General features: G+C 44.9%; 2 protein-coding genes across 2 annotated transcripts in view; both read right to left on the minus strand.

Annotated features, from left to right (window-relative positions):
- On the minus strand, positions 1-6,535 carry LOC142996605 (protein NLRC3-like). Its single transcript, XM_076147576.1, is given in 11 exon segments — positions 1-287; positions 289-637; positions 876-922; positions 1,075-1,248; positions 1,615-1,788; positions 1,879-3,685; positions 4,470-4,695; positions 4,869-4,947; positions 5,674-5,808; positions 6,050-6,080; positions 6,501-6,535. Coding segments are annotated over 10 exon segments (3,183 nt in total). The 5' UTR covers positions 6,058-6,080; positions 6,501-6,535; the 3' UTR covers positions 1-103.
- A 2,259-nt stretch (positions 6,536-8,794) lies between these two features.
- LOC142996610 (protein NLRC3-like) overlaps positions 8,795-13,277 on the minus strand; it is a 5,420-nt gene continuing 937 nt past the window's right edge. The window contains exons 3-8 of the mRNA XM_076147583.1: positions 12,886-13,111; positions 10,492-12,295; positions 10,228-10,401; positions 9,725-9,898; positions 9,548-9,594; positions 8,795-9,366 (exon numbers count right to left, since the gene is read on the minus strand). Coding sequence (XP_076003698.1) covers positions 8,831-9,366; positions 9,548-9,594; positions 9,725-9,898; positions 10,228-10,401; positions 10,492-12,295; positions 12,886-13,111 — 2,961 coding nt within the window. The 3' untranslated portion in view covers positions 8,795-8,830. The remainder of the gene's footprint in view (positions 9,367-9,547; positions 9,595-9,724; positions 9,899-10,227; positions 10,402-10,491; positions 12,296-12,885; positions 13,112-13,277) is intronic.

Below are 13,277 nucleotides of genomic sequence, written 5' to 3' on the forward strand. Positions count from 1 at the left end.
TTTGTGTGTGTGTGTGTGTGTGTGTGTGTGTGTGTGTCTGTGTGTGTGTGTGTGTGTGTGTGTGTGTGTGTGTGTGTGTGTGTGTGTGTGTGTGTCCTACAGATCACACAGAGTCACACAGAGTCACTGAGGAACCTTGTAAACGGCAGAGCCCAAACCCAGCATACAGAGTGTGAGTGAATGTGGTGGTGAAGGTGTGGAGGTGGAGCAGTTTGTCAGAGACGCTGTAGAAGGACAGAGTGCCAGCAGGACAGTCCACATACACTCCTACTCTGTGAGGGACAGAGGGGGACACTGAGGGGCTTGACTCTGTTATTGTGATTGACAGTGTAACCATCATGATCAGAGCATCTCAGACTCCAGGACCGTTTATTTCCTCCAAACCTGCAGTCAGCACTGAATCCTTTCCTTCTGATTCCTCTGTAACTCACTGATATATCCACGTCTCTTTCCCACTCAACCTCCCAGTAACAGCAACCAGTCAGAGCATTTCTACACAGCAGCTGAGCCAAGGAATCAAACCTGGTTGGATGATCAGGATATGGTAGCAGCTCGCTCACATATGTCACTTTCCTGTTCTCAGACAGTTTGATGAACCTGTACACTGTGTTTGGGTCCAGTTCCAGTTCACAAACATCTGATGGACAGAAAAAGACACAGACAAAAATCAATAACAAGTTATAAGATCAGATATAAACATGAGAACATTCATTTACCTGTTTTATAAATACATTTTCGCAAAGCAATAAAAATCTGCTGAGTCAGCTTAGTCTTCAGTTTTTCAACAAGTTTTTGATGTTGAATTGTGTGTGTGGGTGAAATGATGCAGTAACAGAGTTTGTTTGTCTGATGAACCAAAGTCAAATCAAACTTACATTTCTTCAGACCAGCTTTGATCATCTGCTGTCCACAATGATCCATCCTACAGGAAGACAAAGAACCACAGCAGCATATTATTGATTATTGATTAGGAAAATAAGTTTTTAAAAAAACCTTCAACCGACAGGGAGTCTATCCTTACCAGTTAGTTGTGTCTTAACCTGTGAGTGTCCAGTCTGTTTGTTGTGTCCTTACCTGAGAGTCTCCAGTCTCCAGTGTGGACTCTCCAGTCCAGCAGACAGCAGCTTCTCTCCTGCATCTCCTGGATGGTTGTAGCTCAGGTCCAGCTCTCTCAGATGGGAGGGGTTGGAGCTCAGAGCTGAGGCTAGAGAGGCACAGCCTCCCTGTGTGATCATACAAGCTGACAGCCTGAAGACACACACACACACACACACACACACACACACACACACACACACACACACACACATACACACTCACAAGAACACACACACAGCTTGTGTAAATGGAGGTTCGGTGAAACACGGATCTGGTTTGTAGAGTTGTTGGATATGTTCCCATAATGCACCTTGATGCTGACAAATTCTGATTTAAATGCAAGGAAACTTTTGACTTTATGATCCATGTTGTCTTTTCATTTGATCCTTTCACATCTCAGTTTACTGGCATCATGTCAGCAGTAACATCCTACAGGTTTAATGTATATTCACTCACATCAACCTGCATATAAAACTACATTTAAATGGTGACTGACACAAACAGCTGAGTCCTGACCTGAGAGTCTCCAGTTTACAGTGTGGACTCTCCAGTCCAGCAGACAGCAGCTTCACTCCTGAATCCCAAAGGTCGTTGTGACTCAGGTCCAGGTCTCTCAGACTGGAGGACTGAGAGCTGAGGACTGGGGACAGAGCTTCACAGCTTCTCCGGGACAGATTACAGCCACTGAGTCTGAAAATCAATTGTTAAATATTTATTTTTTTGTTCCATAGATTTGTGTGTGTAAACTGTGTGTGATTTTTGTGTGATCTAAACACTTACAGGGTTTTCCTGGAGGCTTTGACCACTGGCAGCAGCCTGAGAAGAGCTTCCTCTGAGGCAGAGTATTTCCTCAAGTCAAACACATCCAGATCTTCCTCTGATGACAGTAAGATAAAGACCAGAGCAGACCACTGAGCAGGCGACAGTTTGTCTGTGGAGAGACGTCCTGAGCTCAGGTACTGTTGGATCTCCTCCACTAGAGAAAGATCCTTCAGCTCACTCAGACAGTGGAACAGGTTGATGCTTCTCTCTGCTGAGAGATTCTCACTGATCATCTTCTTGATGTACTGGACTGTTTCCTGTTCCGTCTCTGACCTACTTCCTGTATGGCTCAGGAGGCCCCGTAAGAGAGTCTGATTGGTCTGCAGGGAGAGGCCCAAGAGGAAGCGAAGAAACAAGTCCAGGTGTCCATTTGGACTCTTTAAGGCCTCGTCCACAGCACTCTGATGGAGACGTCTAAGTGTAGGTTTCTCTCTTAAAAGTTTGAACCAGATGGATGTTGGAGGTTGATCTTCAGACAGCAGATTGACTCCAGAGGTGATGAATGTCAGATGGACATAAAGAGCAGCCAGAAACTCCTGGACGCTCAGATGGACAAAGCAGAACACCTGGTCCTGGTACAGTCCCCTCTCCTCTTTAAAGACCTGTGTGAACACTCCTGAGTACACTGAGGCTGCTGTAATGTTGATGCCACATTCTGTCAGGTCTGATTCATAGAAGATCAGGTTTCCTTTCTGCAGCTGATCAAAAGCCAGTTTTCCCAGAGACACAATCATCTTCCTGCTCTTTTCATTCCAGAGTGGATCTGTCTCTGCTCCTTGATCATACTTGATGCTCTTCAGTTTGGCCTGAACCAGCAGGAAGTGGATGTACATCTCAGTCAGGGTCTTGGGCAGCTCTCCTCTCTCTCTGGTCTTCATCACGTCCTCCAGAACTGTAGCAGTGATCCAGCAGAAGACTGGGATGTGGCACATGATATGGAGGCTTCGTGAGGTCTTCATGTGGGAGATGATGCTGTTGGCCTTCATCTCATCTTTGAATCTCTTCCTGAAGTACTCCCCCTTCTGAGGGTCAGTGAACCCTCTGACCTCTGTCACCATGTCAACGCTCTCAGCAGGGATCTGATTGGCTGCTGCAGGTCTTGTGGTGATCCAGAGGCGAGCAGATGGAAGCAGCTTCCCCCTGATGAGGTTTGTTAGCAGAACATCCACTGAGGTAGACTCTCTAATGTCAGTCAGGATCTCACCTTTGTGGAAGTCCAGAGGAAGGCGACACTCATCCAGACCGTCGAGGACGAAGATGACCTGGTAGTCTTCAAAGCTGCAGATCCCTGCTTCTTTGGTTTCAGTAAAGAAGTGATGAAGAAGCTCCACCAAGCTGAACTTTCTCCCTCTCAGCACATTCAGCTCTCTGAAGGTGAATGGAAAGGTAAACTGGATGTGCTGGTTGGCTTTGCCTTCAGCCCAGTCCAGAGTGAACTTCTGTGTTAAGAGTGTTTTCCCGATGCCAGCCACGCCCTTTGTCACCAGTGTTCTGATTGGCTGATCTCTTCCAGGTGAGGCTTTAAAGATGTCTTCACATCTGATTGTTGTTTCTGCTCCCTGTTGTTTCCTGGATGTTGCTTCAATCTGTCTGACCTCATGTTCATCATTGACCCCTCCAGCCCCTCCCTCTGTGATGTAGAGCTCTGTGTAGATCTCATTCAGAAGGATTTGCTTTCCTGCTTTAGCGACCCCCTCAAACACACTCTGGAACTTCTGCTTCAGCTTAGATTTCAGTTTATGTTGGCACAGTGCAGCAACACTTCCTGGATGAACAGACAATGGGGAGGGAAACATGGTGAAGACAAGATAAACTTTAGTGTAAAAAAGCAACGGAATTGAACATTTAGGAGGAGGAAAGTTTGTCATTACATTACATTACGATCATTTGGCAGACGCTTTTATCCAAAGCGACTTACATTACATTACCACCCTTCGCAGAGGGGGGAGCAATTGAGGGTTCGGTGCCTTGCTCAGGGGCACCTCGGCAGGGGCTTGAACCGGCGACCCTCCGGTTCCCAAGCGGAAGCACTACCCACTGATCCACTGCCTCACCCACTCATTAGAGCAGTAAACTAAAGAAGTAACACTCTACTTGTTTTCATTTGCATGTCCTTCTTCTACCAGTTTAGATGTGATCAGCTCGTCTGCTCTACTTGTTGTTGACGCTTGGACTTGGGAGGATGTAAACACAAGCAGACACTGAGACAGACTGATCAGTAGGAGGCCCCAGTGCTGTAACAAGAACACGAGCCGAGGAAACTTGTCTGTGGGGGGCTGAACCCTGGTCTCTGGTGGAGGAGCAGAGATGTTTCCACTGAACCTCCAGGCACCATAATCAGCCTCCTAACTCACATTATTTAACTGCACTTTGACTTCAGGATCACTTGGCTCAAACTTCTAACTACAGCTATTAGAAACCACTTTGTACCTTTAATGGTTAACGAATATAAATGCACTTTTCAGTACTAAATGTGTGTTTGAGTGTGTGTAGTTAGTAAGTGTACAGATTCCTCTTTCCACCATGTTAAAGCTGTTAAATGGTCTTACTGCTGTGCAGAGAGTCAGCTAGCTCCGTCTGCTTCATCCTCCTCAGGAAGTTCACTGTGATCTTCACTAACGCATCTCTGCTCCTCCTCTGCTCTTCATCCTCACCAGCCAACACATCCTCATCCTCACTCTGACTCCCTAAGCATTCTGGGTAATCTGGACTCAGAACCCTCTGAAAGCTCTTCAGCTCGTTCTTCACAAACTTGATAATGTTCTCCTCAAGCAGCTGGAACAGAAAAATACAGGAATTAAACATGAAAATGAAAAAGACCAAATGAAAATCATCAAATGAATCATGACATCATCTGCATAGACTGACAGCCACTGGTCTGAACGTTTATATGAGTTGTGTATGAGTTCATATGTAACTGATGTAAATGCTGTTGATTCTTTACAGACCATAAATATGAGGTCAACATCTGTTTGATGCTGCTGGTCCGACAGAAACCTGGAACCTTCTGGATCCTGCTGGTTCACTCTGTGGAGAAAACACACTGGATACATTTACCAGGTTGGAACAGTGTGTGTTGAGATGAACAGTTTTACCATCAAGTGCAGTCATAAATCATCACAGTCAAACGGTTTAAGAGCTAAACTCCACTGGCTCCTGCTGGCACTGCCTGAGTGTGTTTACATGTGTGTGTGGCTAACCAGCACTTTAAAGCTGAGGACTGTGTTGTTTCAGGACAATAAAGACGCCATGTTACTATAAATGTTAGCATTCATGTTTCATCAATAATAGATTAAATATACATCATAGCTCTGAGAGTCTGACATCGAAACAGAACTTTTCAGTCCTTACCTTAGGCCAGCAGGGAGAGCTTCACCTTCAAATGTAAGAGGTTCTAGCATAGAGCGATCACTCTTCATGGACACACAGCTGGGAAAAGCAGAGTCTGCCCTCTGCTGGTGAATCCTGGTTAGATTAGTAACATCAATATTATTATACAGATCAATATTAAACTCTGTATCCAGGTTTGAACATACAACTGTTTTATTATCTAAAATAATACATTTCCATGGAAACAAAGCAAAGTCTGTGTGTTCTCTAAACATCAACACACAGCAGTATGTAAATCTGTACATACACTGAATATGTTTGTGTTCCAACATAACATATATGATTCCCTCTCTAACATGGAGACATGCTTTGTGTGTTTATACCACAGATTGATGTGACATGTCAATGTCACTAAACACTTACTGATCAGTGGTGGGCGGAGCTTTAAACTCATCGTATCGACCCATAGAGTGATCACTCTTCATGGACACACAGCTGGGCTCAGGTCCATGTGGAGGTTCAGGTTCAGGTTCAGGTTCAGGTCTCTGCTGCTGGCCCCTGGTGGACAGAGGTGTCATTTCACTTCATTTTCACTCAGTCAGAGACACAACTGTCTCCTCCCAACATTTGCTCCCTGACATAACTAACAGTCAGGAATTCAAACTCAAAGTCAAAAACCTGTTCATGTCCATTGGTCCACAGCTGTCAAATCAGTTTGAATGTGAAACATCACAGCTGTATAAACAGCAAACTGAAGGCATGAAGAACACAAGTAAACAAACAAACAAACAAATGATACCTTTTCATGTTGGAGATTATCTGCTGCTTCACTGGAGAGAGAGAGATAGAGAGAGAGAGAGAGAGAGAGGGAGGGAGAGATACTTGGATGATTGACAGCTGTCTCTTCTCTTTCTGTATTTTTTATCAATCACATGAGCTGCTGATCACACTGATAGATGCTAAACATGATCAGCCAGTGAATGTATTTACATGGAGTCAATAGTATTTGTCATTTCAGTATTCTATTCTCAGTACACACACGCACACACACATAAACGCGCACACACACACACACACACACACACACACACACACACACACACACTGGTTTGTGTATTCTTTCTCTGTGTTTAGTTAAAATAAAATATTATTTTAGCCTAAAAAGAAACATTTTCAGCCAATCAGATCAATCGCTGTGTCAATCAGACATTGATCAGAATACAAATCAATCAAATGAAGCTCAAACTCACACTGCGTCAGTCTTCCTCTGCTCCTCTTCCTCAACTGAACAATTTCACTTACTCACTATTTCATGTCTTGAATTCAGTGTCTGAGTCCAGAAGGAGTGTGTGTGTGTGTGTGTGTGTGTGTGTGTGTGTGTGTGTGTGTGTGTGTGTGTGTGTGTGTGTGTGTGTGTGTGTGTGTCAAATTTAACTGTAGACCAATAAACAAAGTTTCAAAGGTCTTCACGTGCTCTCATCAGCAGACTGACCTGAGCAGCCCAGAGACCAGGAACAACAGCCTTTATGAAGAAGGAGAAGAAGAAAGAAGGAGAGGACATTCAGAGAGAGATTCACTCTACACCAACGGCCCACAGACACAACACACTGAGTTGTGAACTGAAACAAACATCATGGAAACTTGATATATCGATCCAAAAGAGAGGAAGAGCGGCGCTCAAATTGGAAAGACAGCCTCAAAGTATAAAGGATGGCCCTCTGCCTGTCACTCCTCACTAACTGAACTAAAAATGCTAAATGACTGAAGAAAACAAAAACACCCCATGGTTTCTTTTCAGACAGTGGACTGTGTGTGTGTGTGTGAGAGAGAGAGAGAGAGAGAGAGAGAGAGAGAGAGAGAGAGAGAATGGGTATGTGTGTGTGTGTGTGTGTGTGTGTGTGTGTGTGTGTGTGTGTGTGTGTGTGTGTGTGTGTGTGTGTGTGTGTGTGTTTAGCAAACCATAAGTAGTGAGATGATGTGATGAATGATGACAGAGGGTTTCAGCATCATTCATGTCATCAGTTTGTGAAGAGGGGAAACTCTGCAACTCGTATCAAACTGTTTAAAGCCACAATCATGGACAGATTCTAGCAGTCTGTGAGTAGATTTTAGTGTAAAAGATTCCAGAGATCAGAGGTTCTTGAATGTTCTACGAGTCCCTGCTGAGATTCTAAGGGTCAATGAGAAGGTTCTACATCCCATAAGAGATTCAATTATTTAATTAACTCTACCATTAATTTGATTGGGGACATCTCTGAGGGGTTTCTAGGTTCAGTGTGAAGGATCCTTAAGGAGAGTCTTGGGCAGGGGCCTCCAACAGTCCTGAATGGATCCTGGAATCTTCCAGGGAATCTTTAGATCCTGAGAGCAAACAGGACCGGAGCCCACTGAGGACTGGGTTGATGCCTGGATTCAGGATCCGTGTCTCTGTGTCTCTGTGTCTCCTTGTCTCTGTGTCTCTGTGTCTCTGTGTCTCCTTGTCTCCTTGTCTCTGAGTCTCTGTGTCCATGTGTACCTCCGCTGTTCACCATGATCTTCAGACCAGCGTTCAAAGTTCAGAGTTTCAAAAAAACACACAAACCAATAGAATGTTGTGCAAAGTCCTGGTTTAATTTCAACACACAGCAATGATAGAATGAGTAATAGCAGACTCCTTTAATTGAATGTATTTCTGAGTGATATTGTGATTCCACATGAGGACACAGTGATCCTGTCAGATCATCATGACCTCTCTCTCTCTCTGGCTCTCTTCTTACATCCACACTTCAACAGTACAGTTGGCTTGCAGCCCAACAGTAACAGCAGCGATGTGAGGAGAAGAATGGAGGGCAATGATTCACACCATCGCTCAGATACACAGCAAAGTTTATTTAAGATGGGCTCATTAAAACGATTCTTTACACAAAAACATGAATAGAAAGCGTTGTTCAATTTGTGCAGGCGAGTTATATGAGACTACAAAAGGTCAAAACAGAACATAGACAAAGGAAACTGATGAAGGATGAAAAGAAAAGAAAAGAAAACACTTGAAAAGGAAAATAAGCCTAAATAACCTTTGAAGTACTAACTTTCACAGCTTTTATGGAAACGTGCAGGTGTGGCTAGATGTGGTTTCGTGTCTCTGTAGGTCCAGATGGTTTCTCCTTTGGTGGTGGCAGGGATCATCACAGGACTCGTCCTCCTCCTCCTCTCCTGCATCACCATCATCATCAGCAGCCCACTCCCTCACCGTCACCTTCCAGCGAGCTGCGGTGAGTCTGTGCAAGCTTATAAATCACAGTCTGTTACTTACTTAAATGTTCTTAGGTCATAAATGAGACCGTGGTCTTGTGTCTCTGTAGGTCCAGATGGTTTCTCCTTTGGAGGTTGAGCAGGAGCAGGAGTGTTGAGGTCCTCCTGCCTGGAGGACTTCCCCCCTAGTTTAGACTTTGACTCCTACACAGAGACTCTATCACAGGTCAACCACGACTCACCTCCATGGTGAATATAGCAGCAGGGCTATTCTAAGGTTTTTCTATTGCTATCATGCATTGGTGTGTGTGCGTGTGTGTGTGTGTGTGTGTCTGTGTGTCTGTGTGTCCTACACATCACACAGAGTCACTGAGGAACCTTCCTTCCAGAACCCAAACCCAGCATACAGAGTGTGAGTGAATGTGGAGGTGAAGGTGTGGAGGTGGATCAGTTTGTCAGAGACGCTGTAGAAGGACAGAGTGCCAGCAGGAGAGTCCACATACACTCCTACTCTGTGAGAGATAGAGGGGGACACAGGGACACTGAGGGGCGTGACTCTGTTATTGTGACGGACAGTGTAACCATGACAATCAGAGCATCTCAGACTCCAGGACTGATTATTTCCTCCAAACCTGCAGTCATCTCTGACTCCTTTCCTTCTGATTTCTCTGTAACTCACTGATAGGTCAACGTCTCCTTCCCACTCGACCTCCCAGTAACAGCGAACAGTCAGAGCATTTCTACACAGCAGCTGAGCCGAGGAATCAAACCTGTCTGGATGATCAGGATATGACTGCAGCTCCCTCACATATGTGACCTTCCTGTTCTCAGACAGTTTGATGAATCTGTTCATTGTGTTTGGGTCCAGTTCCAGTTCACAAACATCTGATGGACAGAAAATCAATAACAAGATATAAGATCAGATATTAACATGAGAACATTATTAACTCATTTTAGTCTTCAGTTTTTCAACAACAAGTTTTGATGTTGAATTGTGTGTGTGGGTGAAATGATGCAGTAACATAGAGTTTGTTTGTCTGATGAACCAAAGTCAAATCAAACTTACATTTCTTCAGACCAGCTTTGATCCTCTGCTGTCCACCATGACCTATCCTACAGGAAGACACAGAATGACAGCAGCACATTATTGATTATTGATTAGGAAAAGGAGTTTTTAAAACCTTCAACCAACAGGGAGTCTGTCCACACCTGAGAGTGTCCAGTCTGTTAGTTGTGTCCTTACCTGAGAGTCTCCAGTCTCCAGTGTCGACTCTCCAGTCCAGCAGACAACAGCTTCTCTCCTGCATCTCCTGGATTGTTGTAGCTCAGGTCCAGCTCTCTCAGATAGGAGGGGTTGGAGCTAAGCGCTAAGGCCAAAGAAGCACAGCCTTCCTGTGTGATCATACAAGCTGACAGCCTGAAGACACACACACACACACACACACACACACACAAGAACACACACACAGCTTTTGTAAATGGAAGTTAGGTGAAACATGGAGCTGGTTTGTAGAGTTGTTGGATATGTTCCCATAATGCACCTTGATGCTGATATTTTTGATTTAAATGCAAAATAACATTTGACTTTATGATCCATGTTGTCTTTTCATTTGATCCTTTCACATCTCAGTTTACTGGCATCATGTCAGCAGTAACATCCTACAGGTTTAATGTATATTCACTCACATCAACCTGCATATAAAACTACATTTAAATGGTGACTGACACAAACAGCTGAGTCCTGACCTGAGAGTCTTCAGTTTACAGTGCGGACTCTCCAGTCCAGCAGACAGCAGCTTCACTCCTGAATCCCAAAGGTCGTTGTGACTCAGGTCCAGGTCTCTCAGACTGGAGGACTGAGAGCTGAGGACTGGGGACAGAGCTTCACAGCTTCTCCGGGACAGATTACAGCCACTGAGTCTGAAAATCAATTGTTAAATATTTATTTTTTTGTTCCATAGATTTGTGTGTGTAAACTGTGTGTGATTTTTGTGTGATCTAAACACTTACAGGGTTTTCCTGGAGGCTTTGACCACTGGCAGCAGCCTGAGAAGAGCTTCCTCTGAGGCAGAGTATTTCCTCAAGTCAAACACATCCAGATCTTCCTCTGATGACAGTAAGATAAAGACCAGAGCAGACCACTGAGCAGGAGACAGTGTGTATGTGAAGAGACATCCTGATCTCAGTGACTGTTGGATCTCCTCCACTAGAGAAAGATCCTTCAGTTCACTCAGACAGTGGAACAGGTTGATGCTTCTCTCTACTGAGAGATTCTGACTGATCTTCTTCTTGATGTACTGGACTGTTTCATCTTTGCTCTTTGAGCTACCTTCTGTTTGTTTCAGGAGTTCACCTAAGAGAGTCTGATTGGTCTGCAGGGAGAGGCCCAAGAGGAAACGCAGAAACAAGTCCAGGTGTCCATTTGGACTCTTTAAGGCCTCGTCCACAGCACTCTGGTGGAGACGTCTTAGTGTAGGTTTCTCTCTTGATAGTTTGGACCACATGGATGTTGGTTGATCTTTAGACAGCAGATTGACTCCAGAGGTGATGAATGTCAGATGGACATAAAGAGCAGCCAGAAACTCCTGGACGCTCAGATGGACAAAGCAGAACACCTGGTCCTGGTACAGTCCCCTCTCCTCTTTAAAGACCTGTGTGAACACTCCTGAGTACACTGAGGCTGCTGTGATGTCGATGTCACACTCTGTCAGGTCTGATTCATAGAAGATCAGGTTTCCTTTCTGCAGCTGGTCAAAAGCCAGTTTTCCCAGAGACACAATCATCCCCCTGCTCTTTTCATCCCAGAGTGGATCTGTCTCTGCTCCTTGATCATACTTGATGTTCTTCAGTTTGGTCTGAACCAGCAGGAAGTGGATGTACATCTCAGTCAGGGTCTTGGGCAGCTCTCTTCTCTCTCTCTTCTTCATCACATCCTCCAGAACTGTAGCAGTGATCCAGCAGAAGACTGGGATGTGGCACATGATGTGGAGGCTTCGTGAGGTCTTGATGTGGGAGATGATGCTGTTGGCCTGCTTATCATCTCTGAGTCTCTTCCTGAAGTACTCCTCCTTCTGAGGGTCAGTGAACCCTCTGACCTCTGTCACCATGTCAACGCTCTCAGCAGGGATCTGATTGGCTGCTGCCGGTCTTGTGGTGATCCAGAGGCGAGCAGATGGAAGCAGCTTCCCCCTGATGAGGTTTGTCAGCAGAACATCCACTGAGGTAGACTCTCTAACGTCAGTCAGGATCTCACCTTTGTGGAAGTCCAGAGGAAGTCGACACTCATCCAGACCGTCAAGGATGAAGACGACCTGGAATTCCTCAAAGCTGCAGATTCCTGCTTCTTTGGTCTCAGTAAAGAATTGATGAAGAAGCTCCACCAAGCTGAACTTTCTCCCTCTCAGCACATTCAGCTCTCTGAAGGTGAATGGAAAGGTGAACTGGATGTGCTGGTTGGCTTTGCCTTCAGCCCAGTCCAGAGTGAACTTCTGTGTTAAGAGGGTTTTCCCGATGCCAGCCACGCCCTTTGTCATCAGGGTTCTGATTGGCTGATCTCTTCCAGGTGAGGCTTTAAAGATGTCTTCACATCTGATTGTTGTTTCTGCTCCCTGTGGTTTCCTGGATGCTGCTTCAATCTGTCTGACCTCATGTTCATCATTGACCCCTCCAGCCCCTCCCTCTGTGATGTAGAGCTCTGTGTAGATCTCATTCAGAAGGATTTGCTTTCCTGCTTTAGCGACCCCCTCAAACACACTCTGGAACTTCTGCTTCAGCTTAGATTTCAGTTTACGTTGGCACAGTGCAGCAACACTTCCTGGATGAACAGACAATGGGGAGGGAAACATGGTGAAGACAAGATAAACTTTAGTGTAAAAAAGCAACGGAATTGAACATTTAGGAGGAGGAAAGTTTGTCATTAGAGCAGTAAACTAAAGAAGTAACACTCTACTTGTTTTCATTTGCATGTCCTTCTTCTACCAGTTTAGATGTGATCAGCTCGTCTGCTCTACTTGTTGTTGACGCTTGGACTTGGGAGGATGTAAACACAAGCAGACACTGAGACAGACTGATCAGTAGGAGGCCCCAGTGCTGTAACAAGAACACGAGCCGAGGAAACTTGTCTGTGGGGGGCTGAACCCTGGTCTCTGGTGGAGGAGCAGAGATGTTTCCTCTGAACCTCCAGGCACCATAATCAGCCTCCTAACTCACATTATTTAACTGCACTTTGACTTCAGGATCACTTGGCTCAAACTTCTAACTACAGCTATTAGAAACCACTTTGTACCTTTAATGGTTAACGAATATAAATGCACTTTTCAGTACTAAATGTGTGTTTGAGTGTGTGTAGTTAGTAAGTGTACAGATTCCTCTTTCCACCATGTTAAAGCTGTTAAATGGTCTTACTGCTGTGCAGAGAGTCAGCTAGCTCCGTCTGCTTCATCCTCCTCAGGAAGTTCACTGTGATCTTCACTAACGCATCTCTGCTCCTCCTCTGCTCTTCATCCTCACCAGCCAACACATCCTCATCCTCACTCTGACTCCCTAAGCATTCTGGGTAATCTGGACTCAGAACCCTCTGAAAGCTCTTCAGCTCGTTCTTCACAAACTTGATAATGTTCTCCTCAAGCAGCTGGAACAGAAAAATACAGGAATTAAACATGAAAATGAAAAAGACCAAATGAAAATCATCAAATGAATCATGACATCATCTGCATAGACTGACAGCCACTGGTCTGAACGTTTATATGAGTTGTGTATGAGTTCATATGTAACTGATGTAAATGCTGTTGATTCTT

Source organism: Genypterus blacodes, unplaced genomic scaffold (genome assembly GCF_046128005.1).
Source record: "Genypterus blacodes isolate CSIRO-AG114 ecotype Tasmania unplaced genomic scaffold, CSIRO-AGI_Gbla_v1 ptg000038l_1, whole genome shotgun sequence".
NCBI lineage: Eukaryota > Metazoa > Chordata > Actinopteri > Ophidiiformes > Ophidiidae > Genypterus > Genypterus blacodes.